Source organism: Filicampus tigris, chromosome 10, assembly GCF_054856515.1.
Source record: "Filicampus tigris isolate MCC_2025a chromosome 10, RoL_Ftig_1.0, whole genome shotgun sequence".
NCBI lineage: Eukaryota > Metazoa > Chordata > Actinopteri > Syngnathiformes > Syngnathidae > Filicampus > Filicampus tigris.
Genome location: NC_141226.1, coordinates 18,735,412 through 18,754,242, shown reverse-complemented (window position 1 = coordinate 18,754,242; position 18,831 = coordinate 18,735,412). Strand labels below are relative to the sequence as shown.

At 45.8% G+C, this 18,831-nt stretch overlaps 2 protein-coding genes across 2 annotated transcripts in view; one reads left to right on the top strand and one right to left on the bottom strand.

Annotated features, from left to right (window-relative positions):
- Window positions 1–12,931, bottom strand: part of LOC147141148 (protein unc-13 homolog A) — a 32,041-nt gene extending 19,110 nt beyond the window's left edge. Inside the window, exons 1-10 of the mRNA XM_086042589.1 lie at window positions 11,810–12,931; window positions 10,891–11,213; window positions 5,720–5,749; window positions 5,494–5,593; window positions 4,083–4,200; window positions 3,846–3,969; window positions 3,055–3,125; window positions 2,892–2,946; window positions 2,535–2,564; window positions 1,282–1,495 (exon numbers count right to left, since the gene is read on the bottom strand). Coding sequence (XP_085898715.1) covers window positions 1,282–1,495; window positions 2,535–2,564; window positions 2,892–2,946; window positions 3,055–3,125; window positions 3,846–3,969; window positions 4,083–4,200; window positions 5,494–5,593; window positions 5,720–5,749; window positions 10,891–10,912 — 764 coding nt within the window. The 5' untranslated portion in view covers window positions 10,913–11,213; window positions 11,810–12,931. The remainder of the gene's footprint in view (window positions 1–1,281; window positions 1,496–2,534; window positions 2,565–2,891; window positions 2,947–3,054; window positions 3,126–3,845; window positions 3,970–4,082; window positions 4,201–5,493; window positions 5,594–5,719; window positions 5,750–10,890; window positions 11,214–11,809) is intronic.
- LOC147141147 (BTB/POZ domain-containing protein 2-like) lies at window positions 12,001–18,523 on the top strand. The gene is made up of 9 exons (XM_086042588.1): window positions 12,001–12,573; window positions 12,652–12,771; window positions 14,043–14,199; window positions 14,698–14,803; window positions 14,897–15,094; window positions 15,172–15,364; window positions 16,213–16,300; window positions 16,370–16,516; window positions 17,474–18,523. Exons 1-9 carry the CDS (start codon window positions 12,050–12,052, stop codon window positions 17,633–17,635), a joined length of 1,695 nt encoding a protein of 564 aa, XP_085898714.1. The 5' UTR covers window positions 12,001–12,049; the 3' UTR covers window positions 17,636–18,523.
- The last annotated feature ends 308 nt before the right edge of the window (window positions 18,524–18,831 follow it).

Here is an 18,831-nt window from a genome sequence, read left to right as displayed (position 1 = left end):
TGCCGTGTTTGAACTAGTGGGCCTGCTGGGAACGTATTCTTGGAAAAAAATATGTTTGGGTTGACTTCCGCTTTAAGAGAGATGACAAAACAAAAGAAACACGCAGCAGACAGAAACGCAACAAAATACAGGAAATGTATCGGGCTAATAATCACCGAAGAAGGGAGTTGAGCTGGGGTGAGAAAGAGAGAGAGAGCGAAGACAGAAAGGGAGGAGTGAACGCTGATGCCAAGTAGCCGAGGAGGAACGAAGAAGAATGTGCCAGGGTTGCCCCGTCCACTACATTCACACAAGCGGCTAATCTTTTGTGCAGTATTGAACACGAGATTGCATTTTGAATTATTCATCAGGAGAGAGGCGGAGAGTTGCACAGTTTCACTCCCAGCATGTGCAGGATACGTCGATAACCTAACAGTGGCGTAAAACAACAATGAAAGACAAATCACATTTAGTCTTGCTTGGCCCGTGGAGGGCTCACCATAGGCTGGACGGCAGAAATTCGTTGACTATTTGCAGCTGGACAACTGAAATTCAAATTTGGTGCACCCATCACTGCTGGCTGAAATGAGTTGCAGTATGTAATTATCAATGAATAGATCATCATAATGAATCATGAATTAGTTGGGTGATGTGAAAATTCCCCTCTCATATACAGATCAATATGAAAGTGAATTTGAATTGACTTTGAAGCGGAAGTCAACATAAGCATAATTTTTTCAAGAATATGTTCCCAGCAGGCCCACAAATTGAAACACAGCATTCTGATGAATTTTGCTGAAAATGACATCGAAACTGTTCACAACGACCAATCACGACCGACCTATTTTCTAAATCTGAGCCGTGATTGGTCGTGGTGAGCAGTTGTGACAAAATGGCCGCCCCCAGAGATGGCTAAAAACTAGTGCATTTTGTGGCTTAATTTATATTCCACAAACGCAAAACTAATGAGAATGCCCTATTTCAACTAGTGGGCTTGAACCTATTCTTGAAAAAAAAAATGTTTGCGTTGACTTCCGCTTTAAATCAATAATCACATATTACATCGCAAACCCAATATGATCGAAATCTGATTGTTTATCAAAATCATTCAGCCCTAGTTTTTGCGGAGTTTTTACGTGCCCAGGTAGGGAGTTTAGAGGAGGAAGATGTGACTTTTGTGAACTGCATGTGGGCTTGTGAAGCCCTTTGAGACTCATTTGGAAGAATTCAGGGCTAAAGACAGAAAATGGACTTGATGTTTGTACTGAGCGGGTTACAACCCAACAACAGGCAGGCACCCACCTAACAGTCCGCTGATGATGGTAGTCAAGGTCATGGCTGTTGGTGGAGTGCGGGTATGAGCCGCCTCTGGAGTTCCGGTGCTGGTGGCTGATCGGATACTGGTGGACGGAGGCATTGGGCTGGGATGTGCTGTAGTACGGAGGCGGGATGCTGTTACTAGTTTCGCTGCGGTAGTCGCTGTCCCGGTCGTCCACCGCGCTGTCGGGGTCGTCATCTACACCCACAAAGACACAAACTGGATGTGGTGCGAGTCACGTCAAGGACAATTCCGTCAGGAAGACGAAAGAATAACAAGTGTACAAAGTGATTCACTTCAGGATGAAAATGAAAACTTTTGTTGTCAACGGTTTTGCAACTTGGCATAATCCGTCCCTGCTTGCATCGGAGCATTCGGATCATTAGGGACATGATGAGGGACCTCAAGAGGGCTGATTTGCTTCAAATTGGGAATATTCACCATTGTAGATGAATCCCTTGAGTGATGAAGAAGGCAGCAGATGAACTTCTTTCACTGTCTGGGCACGTAAGCACTATTTTAAGACCAGAAGGCGCTTTTCTCTTTTTTTCCTGGCTCACTTTTCCGTACCCACTCATGTCCCTCTTTCTCTAATAATCTTTAAAGATGTGTATCTTCTTCCTCGTTCGGAATGAGTGAAGAAGTTGTGGCCCAGGAGTTATGTTGCAAATACAAAATAAGATTTAAGAGCAAATTGCAAGACTAAATAAGCCACAAATCAGAACATTAGAAGAGAGATTTTTTTTTTTTTGGCACGTTTGTTTTTCTCGTCTGACCTCGACTGTTTGGTTTCTGTTTAAAAACTGACCTTGAAACCGTGCTTAACTCATTCACTGCCATTGACGTATTTATTTGTCTTTTCACACTCCAGCCATTCTATCCAAGCAACTTGGAGGGAATTTTTTTCACTTTTTTTTTCAAACGTTAAGATCAAAGAGGATCTGAAAAGGTCTGGCAGTGAATGAGTTAAGATTTTTCTCCGTGTTTCTGTTGGTGGACATTTTCCCTTCGTTTTGTAAGAGCGCTTCATGGAAACCACAAAGGAATGAAAAAAAAGGGCCAGCTTGTCTTTTTGTCTCTTTACAGCCTTTCAAACATTTAAAGGCACGTCAAGTCAAATTCAAGCTCGAATTCTGCCAATTGTAAAAACGCGAATTTTAAGCAAGGTTTGACTCAAGATATGACGACTATGTGTGGAAAGTGCGTGCGTGTCATATGCTGCATGCTGCGCACTCACTCGGTTGATCTCCCCATAAACTCCAATTACCTGAAAATGAAAAAGAATGGCGTGAGACGCAATCATGACTCCCAAAGTTACCCAAACGTGAGCAGGCATTGCAGCTTTTCTCTGTCGCCTCAGCACATTCCGCAGACCGAGAGGACGGCGGAAGTCGAGCCGCATCCCGCCGGAGCTTGCCTCCAGACATCCGATCCCGCTATTGATCCCTTGCGGTGTGGCAACGCTGACCGTTTGCACGCCACCGCGCAACAAACCCGTGCGCGGTTGCACGTCGTGTTCACTCCAGCGATCGAATCACACTCGAGCCGTGACGCTGCGCTTTCGATTTACGACACAAACGGCGGATGTACTTACAGCACTGGGTGCTTGGGACCCGGAGCGGGCGTTCCTGTTCTTCTTGGTATGAGTACTGAGACAAATAATATGAAATACATTTTTCAATCACGTTGCCATGCCCTCAAAGCGCGAGAGAACCTGCCGCCAATGTTGCGATGTTCAACAACAAGTGAATGCTTACATCTTGTTCCCTCATCGCATTGAGTTGCTCCAGTTTTTTGGCCCAGTACCTCGCCTCGTCCTCTGGGATGTCTGAAAGGCAAAATCAAAGACAGGTGAGACAAATCTGATCATGTATCATCTTATCGAAGCTAAAAATTGCAGCTCTGGTCTATGTTTTTTTTTTGTTTTTTTTGTTTTTTTTTTGGCTCAAGTGCTCAAGCTCAAAGCGGAAGTCAACTCAAAAAAATTCTTTGCACCGGTGTCGGCCAGTCCTCCCTGAAGCGTCTCCAGTTGGACCAAAAAGCTGCTCCTCGCCTCCAAACTGACGCTCGGAAGAGGGAGCGCATATTCTGTGTTTCAACTCATGGGGCTGCACAGAACATTTTCTTGTAAAGAAATATTTTGGGTTGACCACCCCCTTTAAAACAAGTCATTTCTTTGAGCAGAATAAAGGGACGATGGAATTTCACTCAAAGCCCTGCAACCTATAAATAGGGCAGCCCTGCAAGCCGAGGAGTCGGATATTCAATATCACCTAGCTGGAGGGGAAATAAGACCTAATCAATGTTGCGAAGGAACTCGGTGTGTGATCAATGAGAGGGAAAGGACACACCCCCTCCCTGACGCCCATCCACAGTCCCGCATGCAACTATCAAAAGTAGGTCATGTTGATTCCTTGCTCAAGGCGTCGTAATGTCATAGTTTTGCACGTGTGTGCTCAGCGATGATCCTTTTGCAATTGGCCGCATTCGCAATCCGCTGGAGCTGCTCAATAACCGCGTGGAAAAAAGGCAGACGGAACGCACTTACCGAGGGGCAGCTCGAAGCGCGTGTCGAGCAGCACCAGGTGAAGCGTGGGATCTTTGGTGCCACAGATCTCATTCTCACTCATGATGACCTGCGAGTCCAACGTCAGCCACTCGCCCGGCCCTTCCTGCGTGCACAACCGAGACGGCAAAGAGCTGGATAGGGAGATGCGCGTTGCACAAGGCAACCTCAAGCAGGTAAACACTCCCAAAAGAATATTTGGGGACTTCGGTGGCCGACCTCGTTCGACTGCCTGATGCTGTGCAGGGGAATCCACACGGTGCCGACCATCGTATCCCAGATTAGGCCTTTGTTCCACACCTCCACAGTGAGGCCCAGGTCCAAGCGGTTGATCTCACTGGAATGAGAAAGTGAGGGGAATCATTTGAAACGGGCACACGGGAAGACAGGGTCACTTTCAGTCCGTTTGCGTCTCCCTGCCTGCCCGAATATTACGCAGCAGCGCTTCAGCGAGGCAAACCTCAGAACAACGCCGAACGGCTCCAAGCATGCGAGCAATGATAGTGCACGGGACTGCGGTCAGCCAGTTAGCTGCAGCCCACAAATGAAATGATTTCCCGCCATCCATCAGGCATACGCTGTGAGGTCAATACGGCACGAAACCGCATGTCGTGTCGCGTTTTAGGCATTTCCGTGGTTGGGATTGTTATTGAGCTACGAGCTCGGACAAACTAATTGAAAAGGATGCCAACACTCTAAAAACGGTGGGGTTAAAAATAACATCATTTTGGTCAGAAATGGACCAATCCACAATTTGGGTCAATTTGACTCAACTTTCTTTTTTTTTTTTTTTTTGGCAGAAAACAACCTAAAAAAATGGGTAGTTTTGTACAAAACAACGCAAGAAAGTGGGTCGATTTGACCCAAATTGTGTATCGGTCTATTTTTGACCCAAAATTGTGTTGTTTTTAACAAAAGATAGACCGAAATGCTTTTTTCGGGGCCGATACCGATTATTAGTAACCAAGGAGGGCGATAACCGATATTTGGAGTCGATATTCATCTTCAGTAAAAAGGAAAATATTGACATCAAAATCTAAAGAAAGATTTACTCTTACCTTTTTTGTCATGTCTTTAAGCATGTTTATTGAACAATGTTTCAGGTTTGCATAATTGTGATAAATCATTATTACAAGAAATTATTGACAGTATACATCCCTGTAAAAATCTAACAAAAAGTTCAGGGCGCACCCAGGGTTGTCGGCATGTCGGCAAGATAAAGAAAAACTAAATGAAAAAAGTCAATGAAAATGTCAAAATGACAGAAATGTTAAACTTTCACATATCTTTGTATTGATTTCCACAGTTTTAAATTGATTTATTATCGGCCGGCAGAGTTTTGAAAAAGGTTGATTCCGATATTCGTCAAAAAGCCAAATATCGGTGCCGGTAATCGGCCCGCCCGATAATCGGTCTACAAAAATGCTGAGGGGAGAAAGTGGCAAGGCAAACAACGAGGCAGTCGTGCATGCGGAGGGGAAAAGCTTCAACCCAGGAATGAATCAAACCATGAAAACAGAAAGACGCAAGTCAGGTTTAAATTCGCCGATGTCGAGCGACCCGAGCGGCCGAGAGGAGAAAAGAGCGAGGAGTCAAGTGAAGGCAGACAGAGCACTAACGAAGGACTCACAACATGAAGTCCTGCTCCCAGCTGGGCAGGTTGCCCCTGACAGCGATGGTTGTGCTCTTCACATTTTGGACTTTCAGAGTCACATAGGTGTTGAACTTTTCTATCAGAAAGAAAAGAAAACCTTGTTGAGCTATTGCAACGCAAAGAACCGTCGACATAAAACGGACAATTGCGACATATTTCCCAGCAGCCCGTCACTCCGCATGCGATCCACCTGATGACTTACCTTGGGCTCCATCCAGCTTGGCTTTCTTCACTGTGGGAGCGCACAGAGAGACAGAATCACAAACAAGAACGCCATCTGCTTTCATTTGCAGCAAAAACACCAGCTAGTTCTCTTCTGGAAGTTACAAAGGCAATATTACATGCGGGAGCATCAGACAGTGTACCATATAGAACGGCTCTTTCTCGTTTTTTGGCAGCTCAGCGTTTCTTTGACTGTGAACTGTTTGGAGAGAAAAGAAACTGCAACTATGCAGATACGGTGCAAACGTGCTGCTTTCTCGCTAGAGAGCGATACGTTTTTTTTTTCAGGGCCGATACCGATTTTTTATAAACGTTTGCCAATATACATCTTTGTTGTAAAATTCTAACAAAAAGGAGCTCCCAAGGTCATCAGCACCTTACATGAAAACGTCAACAATAGCTCCGTTTAGTTTTCTACAGTAAATAAGGTCCTTCAAACTTTCAAAATGACAGCAATGTTCAAATTTCACGTACCTTTGTTTTGAGTTTAAACAAAAACAAAGAGAGCAAAGTGTTACCAGGGTCAGTAGAAGCTCTTATAAAGTTAGCTGAAAATTTAAATAAATAGCTTCATTATCGGCCATCAGATTTTCAAAAAAGGCCGATGCCGATATTCGTCAAAACACGGAACATCGGAGACGATAATTAATGGGCTCGGCCGTAAATCGGTCTACGCTATGGTGTTTTACAAAAAGCAAAGAGCCTGAGGGATAAATCAAGTATCATGAACGACGAAACACTTCTTTATCTTTTTCAAGCAAGCATGTTGTTCGACTTTTTGTGACAGTCCCCACTGCACCAGCGCTTTGCCGGCTTTGACGAGGAGCATTCATACATTTTTAATGCTGCTTTCTACCGCGCTCTTGTTCCAAACAATCTCCACGTCACTCTCACTGTGACTTTACACACCAAGCGCCCAAACGCGCATAGCAACGCCATCCAAAGCGAGTGCTAGGAAATAAACGTTTACGTCCATCGCCTCCCGGGAGACGTGCTGCGAACACCAATATCAACTTCTCTCATAGTGGCCTGCCACATCACTACCTGTCGCCATAGTAACCAGCGGAAAAAAAAAAGAAACGTTTATGTAAAATCGCCCCGAGTCAGCAAAGCCCTTTTTGTGTTAAGTGCAATGCTGTTACGTGAGTGAGAGAACATCCATTTTTATGCTTCGGTCAGGGTTCGTACAACAATATGTAGCAGCTCTTCAGCTGAAATTATTTTGAATGCTAACAATATATCGTGAAAAACACATACGTCCAATTTTTTTTTAAAAAATGTTTTGTTAATTTTCACATTTATGGGATGTCTGTGACGCAGAAGCCCTATTAACGTAAAAATCAAAAAATTGGAAAAAATGGGACACGTTGGCGACGATATAAGTAGCTATATTGGTATTGCTGTGATTGGTTGATTGTGAACACGGCCATAGCCCACTTAGTAGAGGCTGTGGACGCTTTCCACACCCACTGACTTTTGCCATTTTATTTGCATGCAAAGCCATTTTGTATGCTGCGCTTTCATTCATTAAATACCTGACGCAGCAAACTTTGACATCTGAGAATTGAGCGGCATGCCAAGTCGACAGACTCCACAGCAAGCAAACAATGAACTGTTGCGGAATGTAAACTGGGAGGGGATTGGGGGGGGGGGGGAGGGGGATCCTAGGTTTTGGCGGAGACAACATCAGTACAGTGCAGAAATATGTTGATGTGTGTCTCAGCATTTCGGCACATCCTCAGAAGGAAGTGAGCCTTTGCTAGTAGATCAAGCACAGCAAGAGGCCCTTTTGTTTCACTCTAAAAATAGTTGGGTTAAAAATAACTCAATTTTGGGTCAAAAATGGATCAATCCACAAATTGGGTCAATTTGACCCATCATCTTGGGTTGTTTTGTACAAAGCGGCCCAGTTTTTGGTGTTGTTTTGTACAAAACTACCCATTTCTGCGATTGTTTTTGCAGAAAAAAACCCCCCAGAAAGTTGGGTCAGGTAGTGATCGCTCCTTTTTTGACCCAAAATTGTGTTATTTTCAACCCAACTGCTTTTAGAGTGTAGGATTACGTTTGGAATGCAAAAAGTACACAATCACTTTGAACTTTTTCACTCTGCTCCTGTGTATATAGAAATAGTATATTATTATTATCATAATTAGTTTATATAATTATAACAGTATATTACATAAACATATGTCTGAACTCTGAATAAAAAAATAAAAAAGTTGTCGGGATTAGTGCCCGATTGACCACAACCAATGAAAGCCTCAATCAGAAATGCTTCACAAGCTTTGAAGAGGATAAGCGGCAAATCAAGAGCAAGGAATTTGATTTGGATTTAAATGTTGGCAAGTGAGAACTGTTTTCAGGTACAGTCGGCCCGCGTGGCTGCTTTCTTTCTGCCGTGCCGACAGATGGTGTGAAGAAACGGCAGCCTCTTGAAGAAGCGCAAGCACTGTGGAGGCCAGAAATAGCCCCAGTCAGGTAAGCATGAATGATGTCCGGGGGAACAAAAGCCAGGCACTCTGCCAAGTCTCGTAGCCTGACGGCAGCCGCGGCCGCCGGCCGGCCTTTATGAATGGATGGCTCTGAGGGCTTCAACGACAACCCGGGACCGACAGTCAGTGGGCGGTCCCGCCTGCTCGAATGAGATGAGGTGGGCTGGCATCAAGAATGACGCACGAGAGGTGACTTTGACGAAGCCTTTACCTCTCCTTGCCTCCCTATTTGGCCATTATTGCGTACACGACAATGGCCACGAGCTCCGACACATGTGACGGTGATTACTCACATTTAGAGCAGGGAGACCTGCGGCTCGGTTCACACTGAACAGGAAACGTTTACGGTGAGTCACAAGCCATCCATTCGTCCATTTCCCGTACGGCTCGTCGTGCTGACGGTGGCAGGCAGCTGGAGTTTTTTCGCGAGCTGACATTGAGTGAAAGGCAGATTGGTGCTTGTGGACTGGTTGCCGGTCAATCACACACGGACGGGACTGACCGCTGAATTGAATTCAGATGGACACGGTCATGTCGTAGAATGCAATGGCCGAGTTGACGTTTAGAAAAACATACCAAAAAATCACTTTTGCTTCATTTTGGTCGGTCGCTAGGCTTTAGTCAGATTTGAGATTTCATTTATTTCTTTATATAGTGTCTAGAGAAGTAACTTAAGCCCCGACATTGAAAGAAATGCTGTGAATCATTTACTCGATTTTAAATCGATTTTAAGTCAAATCATCTGAAGCAGACTTTAAAAATCATCTACTTTAAAAATGTACCCGGATCCAGATTATTTTATTTTGTGCAACCACCTGACCAAATATTATTGAGTCAATTCAACCGACTGAGAGGTGAATGTTTTGTTGCGAGTGTTTTCGAAGGCACCGAATTGTTGCGTTCATGCCACAGTTTATCGGAGTTCGTTCGATAGTGTCACGCATGTTAGGCTAATTTAAAGACTGTAAATTGTCCACAATTGTGAATTTTAGCACAAATGTCTCCATCCACACTGAAAAAAATGATGGTTGAATTTGCTCAGTTTTATTTCATCAAGTGGTTGCACAAAATAAAATATTAATTTCGCTGTCATTTTAAAGTAGATGTATAGTCTGCTTTAAAAAAATCGATCTGGATTCGGATTATTTGTTTTTGTGCAACCACTTGACGAAATAAAATTGAATAAATGATGCACATTTTTTTCAATGCATAATCGTTTATGAAGGGGCATCTGTCTCAGACATGAGGGCATAAAACCTCTGGTGGATGTACTGTACCTGCGCTGCACAGTGGCTGGTCAGAAAACTGCGTAGAACTGATTAAAGTCAAACCCCAAATTTTCTTCACAACAATATGTTCTATATGCCTCCACTAGTCTCAACACGGCATTCTGATGAATATTGCATTTTTGGAATATGACTTAAGCAGAAAAACCCACCCGTTTTTAGCCATCTCAGGGGGCGGCCATTTTGCCACTTGCTGTGGACTGAAGATGACATCACAACTGCTCAGGGCTCAGGTAACCAATCACGGCTCACCTGTTTTCTGGGTTTGGTCATGTGACGTTCGCAAACTGAGCCTTGAGCTGAGCTATTTTGCTGAATGTTCTTTGGCCAAATTCGGTTAAAATTACTTTCATATCAAGCATGATTGTGCTGTTTATCACCCTTTCATTGAAAAACAAGAACCTCTTTATAAAGAATGTGAAGTGATGAAAATTGATTATTTTCTCAGTCCCCACCCCCAATTATCAGTCAAGCCCTACGAGAGAGAAAATCCTGCCGCCGTGCCACTGGCAGCACACAAAGCATGGCCAAAACAGTCAATGCCTTGCTCAAGGGCTCACCTAGCACTGAAACGTCACGAAAGTATTTATCTAACGCTTCATAAAATTAATGAAAGGAGGGGCTGGGTTGGGGAGTCACTTGACTTCAGCTACCTCGCTTTTCCATTAATGGACAATTGTAGCAGAGGCTTATTCATGACTATGAGAGGCACCAGCATCAGCATCAGGTGTGTCTTTTTTTTTTTGTTCGGGAAGTCGGGTGGGAGGAGATGACGCATCGCTTGAGGGGGGGGGGGGGGGGGGGGGGCGAGAGACGTTGAGAAGTGACGCGCACCTCCCTCCAGCAGGCGAGTATTCCCTCACGACTACAGGCGGGCGGCGGAAGGAGGGAGGCTGCAGCGGCAACAACGCGGCAGGGCGACGGCAGGGGCTTTTCCACATCCTGCTCATCTGTCTGCCCACGCGCGTCAATGAGTGGAAGACACACACACACACACAGACACGAATACGCGCCCGCGCACACACACGCTGAAGACAACCGCAACAGTAACGTTATTAGCTCACGCAGGAAAAGACAGTCCAATGCACGTTGGCTCAGCTAATTATATTTTCAGGTACTTTGACGACATATACGGTCACGACCGGTTTCGCCTCTCACGTTTCCCCTCACACCAATTAGCTCCCGTGGCTTAAGGAAAAGGTGCGAGTGACACTTAAGTGAACGTGTTCGGTGGCCATTTGAAGAGATGCTGCCACAAGAGCAAGAGTTTTCAATCAAAGCCGTCGGACAGCTTGGTGCAGTACTAAAAATAAAAAAAAATAAAAAAACACGACCAAGAGAGAGGCCAAATAAGATGTCAGTTTCCGTCTTACCTCCCACGCATAGTAGGGACATCTCGTGGCGTGAGGGTTCCCTGCCGTCCTCCACTGAGCCGCCGCTGCCTGGCCGAACCGCGATTTGTAGTCTCGCTCCCTCCGTCGGACGACTGAAAGACGAATTTGTGGAAGAAAAACGAGGTGTTCTCTTCAAAAGGGATCGTGGCTGGCTACGCGCGGCTGTCGTCTGCTGCTCGGCACAGGGGTGAAACCCTGTGTCCACTTTGGTAGCTCCCCTGCATTGCCTCAGCTCGCCGCTCCTCCCGCCCGCACAGCCATCTTGTTTCAGCAGGACAGCTCCCCTCGCCGATGTGACGTCACTAGGATGAGAAGCAGTACGAGGGGAGGTGAAGGGAGGACGGCGACGTGGTAGGACTGCAATCGTTCAAATCAGTCACATCATTCAAACTAATACTATAGTACACTGTCAGACACATATTGTCAAAAGTCGAGAACCAGTAGCGGGCCTTCATTTGGGGATTTAATGACCTCTTAATACAATCGTTATCACGTCGTAATAATACCATCAATAAATACAATAGACTGGTCAGGTGGCTCTCAAACTTTTTGATACGTATCGAATCGTCTGTTTGTTAGAGATGAACACCAGGTATAAATCTGTAGAACTCGGTTTGATGTTGATGATTTGTTATTTCTTTGAATTTAATCAACTTGAATAGTTTGGGCTTAGGGCAGCTTTTACATGTTGCACATATCAATAATTATGACAAAGGCTAGAACATTGTGTTTTATCGGGGGTACTACTATACAATGCACGAGTGTCTACAAATCAAACAAAATTACAACACCTATGAAGAAGAAGAAAAGAAAAATAATGTAGCCAGCACAAAAGTTTGGACTACGGGTAATTTATTTTTACATTTGACTTTAAAGCGTAATTGGAGGGTTTACATACCATGCAAGGGTGTCTGTTTTTTTTTTAAGTATCTTTAAATATAAAATGAAGAAAATAACAAAAATGAGGCCATCTGAATAACCTTTATCAAAAACCCTGCCTCCCGCCCTGTGTCCAACTGGAATGGGTTCCTACTCGAGGTGGCGCGGCAGGGGACGCTATACAAACGTTTTGACGTCGATAGCACTAGAAATTGACAAGGCGAAGAAGCGTGTTCTTGACGCCTATGCTCCATCTAAGATGGCTGCTGGTGAGAATAGTGGCAGGCCTCCTTGCCTCAACTTCGCCGGCCCAGGTCCTCTAGGAAACAGCCAGCCCAGCAATAGCGTTTTCTCAATGCCGGCATCCAACGGCGGAGCGTTGGGTTCGGCTGGCGGGGCGCAGGGAGCTACTCGGCGGTCCAACCCGCAGCTGGGGCCTGGCGGTCTCGACGGCAACGGCGTTCTGACCTCCGGAGCGCCACTGACCGCCCAGGGCTCCCTTCAGCCACCGAGCGCGGCGAGTGCGGCAGCCACCGGAGGCATGGATGCCCCGGCGTCTAACATGGCAACCATCGCGGCGTCGAACGCGTCCCCGGCGACGGCGCCCACCGCCGCTCCCGCTGCCGCGTCCGTGTTGGTGTACCGAGAGCCGGTGTACAACTGGCAGGCGACAAAGAGCACCGTGAAGGAGAGGGTTGCGTTTCTGTTCAACAACGAAGTGCTCAGTGACGTTCACTTCTTGGTGGGCAAAGGGATGGGCGTTCAGAGGATACCTGCACACAGGTAAAATGAGTTTGGACTGCACAAAGCTTCAAGGGCGGTACTTGAATCTGACCAGCTGGTTCTGACTCGCATTATTAGGTTCGTTCTGGCCGTTGGAAGCGCCGTGTTTGATGCTATGTTCAACGGCGGAATGGCGACGACGTCGACGGAAATCGAGCTTCCTGACGTGGAACCAGCCGCCTTTCTGGCGCTGTTAAAGTAAGAAGAACTGAGAGTTCGCATGTTGTGATCGAGGGCAGGAGTTTGTGCCGTTAGCCGTTGGATGCGTTTATCAGTATTGTTGCCTTCTGCGGACGTTGACGGCACGCATCCCACAGTGCACTGCGCCAAACGTAAACAACGCCGCTTTGGCAGCATAGAAAACGTGTCGCTACTTTGAGTAAACGCAAACGCCACGCTGACTATGGTAGACAACTGTTATGCACCAGGGAGCCACGGCAAGAGTGTACAAAAGAATGAACGAGCATTCTACAGATTGCCGAAAGAATAACCAAGGTGTAGTAAATGGATAACAGCTATTAAAAGAAAAAAGGTTCAAGTGGGATCCTTCAAGAAGTGGCGGTTATAAACATGAAGACAGCAAGTCTGAAAAGTACAGTACACACACCCGTAACCTAAACTTGTAGGCTTCCAAGTCAAAAGAACCTTTTTAATTTTTTTTTTGTAAGAACATGGCTATGGGCCATGTTGCTGACTGGTTGTGTTTGTTTTCTTTGGTATGCTTGGGTGGCTCCATCAATGCTGTTTTGCAACTGCAGTGCACAACGCATGTCAGGATAGCACTCCGCTAACATTGCATCACTCACAGGGAAGGAAAACGCAGAAGTGATCAGCAAGGTGATCGAGACGAGCAGCGCGCCGTCTCTCCTGACACAGCTGCCAGTGGCTGACAAAACAATAGCGACGCTCTGATTGGCCGAATCAGTACATAAGGGTATTTACTTCGTGACACGCAGGATAGAATGCAGCCAATGATGAAAATACAACATTAATAACATTTACCAAAAATCTGTGATATACCAGGACTGCGAACCAGGAACCTGCGATGGAGGCGGTTTTAGTCCCGTTGCTACTTATATTTTAAGCGACATGACTGAGCACTACTTCTGAACGCTGTGAGCCGAATAGAATGACATGTAAAGGCCATGTGATATCAAAAAACAAAACACTTGAGGTAATGTTCACAGCTATTACAATGCTGGAAATGCTTGTAAAGCAAGCGTTAAAAGAGCATATCTGAACTTGGCCTTGGAACACCCTGCTCCATCAAAATGCCCTCGTGTTGGATGAATTCATGTGCAGTTAATTGGTATTGAGATTTACGTGTTAATTTTTGGAGGTTGAAACCTCCTTTGTCACAATTTGGTGATTTCCTATTTTTTTCACAAATCTATACTTGTGGTCAAAAGTTGAGCCTGGATAAAATGCATTGATGGCACTAAAAATGGCTACCCTTTGTCCCTGTGCAGGTTTTTGTACTCTGATGAAGTTCAGATTGGGCCGGAGACCGTGATGACCACGCTCTATACGGCCAAGAAGTACGCTGTGCCGGCCCTGGAGGCACATTGTGTGGAGTTCCTCAAGAAGAACCTGAGAGCTGACAATGCTTTTATGCTCCTCACACAGGTCAAACAATCCTATCGTGTGGAACACATTTTAAAGCGGATGTCAAAATAAACAGCACTGCATGCGCCTTAAAAAAAAAAAAAAAAGAAAAAAACATCAGTAAGGTAGTAATGATAAAAAACATGCTATTCTGCCTCACACAAGCCTGCAGTTGGTTCACTTGAGCAGCGATAACAACAAACGTGCCGGCGTCGATGGCTGACCGAGTCTGCGACCCGAAAGCGCGAGTGCGCTCGCATAGCAGCGCACGTCCTTTGCCTAACCGTGTCACACCCGTTATTCCAAGCCTGCGCTACTGATAACAATGCACAGTCAAGAAAATCCAAATATATCGCTGCATCCGTGGCATTATCTGCAAGCTACGTGGATAAACTTGCCTCAAAAATATTTTTCCGTTGTAGAGCGACTTGCACAAAATTGGGACTTTTAAAGAAATCTGAGAGAGGACCCTTTTATTATTGACACTGCTGAGCGTATGTTCTCGTCGTCTTGTTTCAGGCCCGCTTGTTTGATGAGCCTCAGCTGGCCAGCCTCTGTCTAGAAAACATTGATAAGAACACAGGAGACGCCCTCGCCGCCGAAGGCTTTACAGACGTCGACCTTGGTATCATCCTCCTGCTCGCCTTTTTTATTTTGACCGTGACTGCTCACATTGCATCTGATTGTTGACGTACCTTTTTTTTTTTTTTTTTTAAAGATACGCTGGTTGCCGTGTTGGAGCGGGACACTTTGGGCGTGCGGGAGGTGCGTTTGTTTGGAGCTGCCGTGCGTTGGGCGGAGGCGGAGGCCCACAGGCAGCAGTTGCAACCCACCCCAGAGAACAAGCGCAAAGTGCTGGGCAAGGCCCTCACGCTCATCCGCTTCCCTCTCATGACCATCGAAGAGTTCGCTGCGGGTGAGCGGAAACGTAGCGAAACCTCCCTCCCGAGTACACTTTGCTCAAGATTTCTTGGCTGCGTTTTGCTCCATCAGGCCCGGCGCAGTCCAGCATACTGACTGATAGGGAGGTGGTGAGTCTCTTCCTCCACTTCACAGTGAACCCCAAACCGCGCGTCGACTTCATCGATCGGCCTCGCTGCTGCCTCCGCGGGAAGGAGTGCAGCATCACGCGCTTTGGGCAGGTGGAGAGTCGCTGGGGCTACAGCGGGACAAGCGACCGCATACGGTAAGTTGCATTAGCTTCCCTACGTGGCGTCCCTACGTAAGAATAAGCGCGTTGACGGTGTAACTATTGAGAGCCAAAATGTGGAGTACAGGCCACCGCTTGAAGTTAAAATAAAAAAAATTAAGAAAAAACATGGGGCAAGTAATGTACAGTAATGCCTTGGAGGGCCCTAATCATCGACGCGCTTTCAACACCACGTGAAAGGAGCTGCTGTAGGCCACAAGTCATCCATACGCTGGAACTGAACAAACTTGGCCAGCTCCTGATGTCATTCTGTAGGCCACGCCCCTAAAAGGCCTAAATTAAACCTCATAAAACATGGCGGATGCATTTCTACTTTTGTCTAAATGAAGCGCCTCAACACACTTAACCATAGTTCCTTGGCACTATGGTCCCAAATATTATCAGCAAAGCACGACTTTTATTGAAATGAAGCTCCTCACGTGACTTCAACATTGTTCCTCGGTACTGAGTTTTTTCCTTGAAGGGGAAGTCAAACCAAAAATGGTCTTTACAAAATGATGTTCTGTGCAGCCCCACTAAGACTAAACACAACATTCTGATTAATATTGAGTTTGGGGGATATGAGTTAAGTGGCAAAATCCACCCGTTTTTGTCACTATCAACTGGAACTAGAAACAATTGTAATCAAAATGCCGAGTTTAGACGAGTGGACTTTCCTTTTAAGCGACAAAACAGCGACTCGCCAAGTATTTCGGCAAAGAGCGGAGGACAGCCAACAGTGTAAATTGTGTTCCAATCTTAGTCACAGAACGGCTTGAAGACCAAAGTCAAGGTGCAAAGGTTCATCTTCTCTTAAACGAAGAATCTTCTGATCGTGTTTGTAGGTTCTCAGTAAACCGAAGGATATTTGTGGTTGGGTTCGGCCTGTACGGCTCCATACACGGACCGACGGACTACCAAGTCAACATTCAGGTACGATCCACAAGCAATTGTCCTTTTCAGCCATGTTGTTTATGTGTCGCGTAACATCTCTTTGTGTAGATCATTCACACGGACAGTAACACGGTACTGGGTCAGAATGAAACGGGCTTCAGCTGCGACGGCTCAGCCAACACCTTCCGAGTCATGTTCAAAGAACCGGTGGAGATACTGCCCAACGTTAACTACACCGCCTGTGCTACACTCAAGGTCTGGATACCAATTTTTTTTTTTTGTTAAAAAAGGCTGAGGGGTTATTTAAATATTTCAAGTACACACTCCACAGTTTTTACAATTTTTTTTTTTTTTAACTACTGGAAGTACAGAAATTCCTTAATTTGCACGCCATGCCAATGCTTCCAAGCTTAATGTATGGTAAACTCGCCACATGTTGGGGTTGAGAATTTCAGCGATGGGAGAAGATCTCCGCTCGTCTCGTTAAACACTTGGCCGGAGAAGCGTTATCAAGCTCATTATCTGGAACAACAGCCTGCCTCACACTGCAGCTGAGAATTTCAGTTATGGGAGTCATGTCTCCACCGGTCACCGTCACAGTAGACACTTGTTGAAGAATCATTCTGGAGCTCATTAGCCGGGGGGTTATCCAGACACGGGACAAAAGCATCATTTGCAAAAGAATTTGGACCGTGGCGCGTGCCTGTCCGTTTCTATTGATGTCCTACGAATTAAAGCAGCACTGGGCAAGAAATCGACCTTAGTAAAATGTTTTCACAACTGTTTTGATGAAACATTGACTTACAAGTACAGTAGTTGAATGGGACTTCATGCCCTGAGGGGGTCTGTATCGTTTTTACTGGCACAAGGCAACTTTGAGGAGGATGGGATCGACCCTGGCACACAAAAAAATACAAATATCCTGAATTGCTTTACGGCATACGCACTTCTTCCTTTCGCTATAAGGACGGCTCAGGATTTCACGACACTACGCGCTGGCACGCATGGGAAATGTGGTTGATTTTTGTCAAAACACTACCGCTTTTGTCCACACGGCGCCGCCATAATCAACAAAAACTGACATATGACACCTTTTCTTTAAGTGGCGCAACCTCGGTTTATGTTCAATTAAGGGAACCTGAACTGAATTCCCTGACGCCATCGTGTGTGTTCTGCCCGTGGTTACTCCTTCTCTCGGTCTCTCTCCTACAGGGTCCGGACTCTCATTACGGCACGAAGGGTATGCGGAAGATAACACACGAGTCATCGACCACGGGCACCAAGACCTGCTTCACCTTCTGCTACGCGGCGGGTAACAACAATGGCACTTCAGTAGAGGACGGACAGATTCCCGAGGTCATCTTCTACACATAGTCACCTCTGACCTTTTGCGGCGATGTTCCGTCACACGTGACAGCCTGGAAGCGGTGCCCTGGGGCTGGGTGGGTGGGGGGGGGAGGTCGACATCACGGGGCTCATCTGTCATAATACTGTCCCCTCCATATGGTGCACTACTGTTGGCCACATTGGACGACAAATAGCCACGAGGCGATAGCTCACAATATTGTGTGTAGTATGTCCTTTGAGATGCACTCTCTCTTTTTCGATCTTTCTGAAAACGATGCCACTGTCCGTCAGTGGCTCCACAGCGGAACAAAAAGCTCCAACTGCTGAAATTATGGGCAGCATTGATATATCTCCGCTGTGGGGCGCCAACCAACAGCTTAACATTGAATGTTAGCCAAGCTAGCCGGAGCAGCGTTTCACGACTACAAGTCAGCGGGTCGCCGTCGGTCACGTGCGTCTGCGGCTTTCCAAAAGCAAACTTCTGAATCTTTACGGTAGCATTCGATAAGCAAACTTAGTGCAGTCAAAACAGTTTGATCTTGTATCTTTGCTTGGTAGTCGCCTATATCCAAAACACCTTGCACTTTCTAGTTGGTTGTTTGACGGATGCATATCATCTCTTCAGATGTCTTTTTTTTTTTTTTTTTGTTAATATGCGGGCCCGGGTCGATGTTGACATTTAATTGTTGTACAAACCTCGATACCCCACAAAGTTGCTCTGTTAACCTGATTGATTCGCAACTATTTTTTTTCTTCCCATATTCAGTAGACATCAGTGCAAAGGAAATATTTAAAGCGGAAGTCAACCCAAACATTTTTTTTTTCAAGAATATGTTCCCAGCAGGCCCACTAGTTGAAAAACGGCATTCTGATAAATATTGCATTTGTGGAATATGAATAAAGCAGCAAAACGCATTCGTTTTTAGCCATCTCTGGGGGCGGCCGTTTTGTCGACTGAAAATGACATCACAACTGCTCACAACGACCAATCACGGCTCAGATTCAGAGAACAGGTCAGCCGTGATTGGTCGTTGCGAGCAATTGTGATGTCATTTTCAGTCGACAGAAGACGAGATGGCTAAAAACGAGTGCATTTTGCTGCTTGATTTATATTCCACAAACGCAAAATTAATCAGACTGCCGTGTTTCAACTAGTGGGCCTGCTGGGAACATATTCTTGAAAAAAATATGTCCGGGTTGACTTCCGCTTTAAGGTTCCAACT

Excerpts from the sequence above, each read along its gene's own strand:
- LOC147141147 (XM_086042588.1), top strand. The coding sequence starts at position 12,050 with ATGGCTGCTGGTGAGAATAGTGGCAGGCCTCCTTGCCTCAACTTCGCC. Across the intron at positions 12,772-14,042 it reads GCCTTTCTGGCGCTGTTAAA|GTTTTTGTACTCTGATGAAG; the intron begins GTAAGAAGAACT and ends GTCCCTGTGCAG. Across the intron at positions 16,301-16,369 it reads ACTACCAAGTCAACATTCAG|ATCATTCACACGGACAGTAA; the intron begins GTACGATCCACA and ends CTCTTTGTGTAG.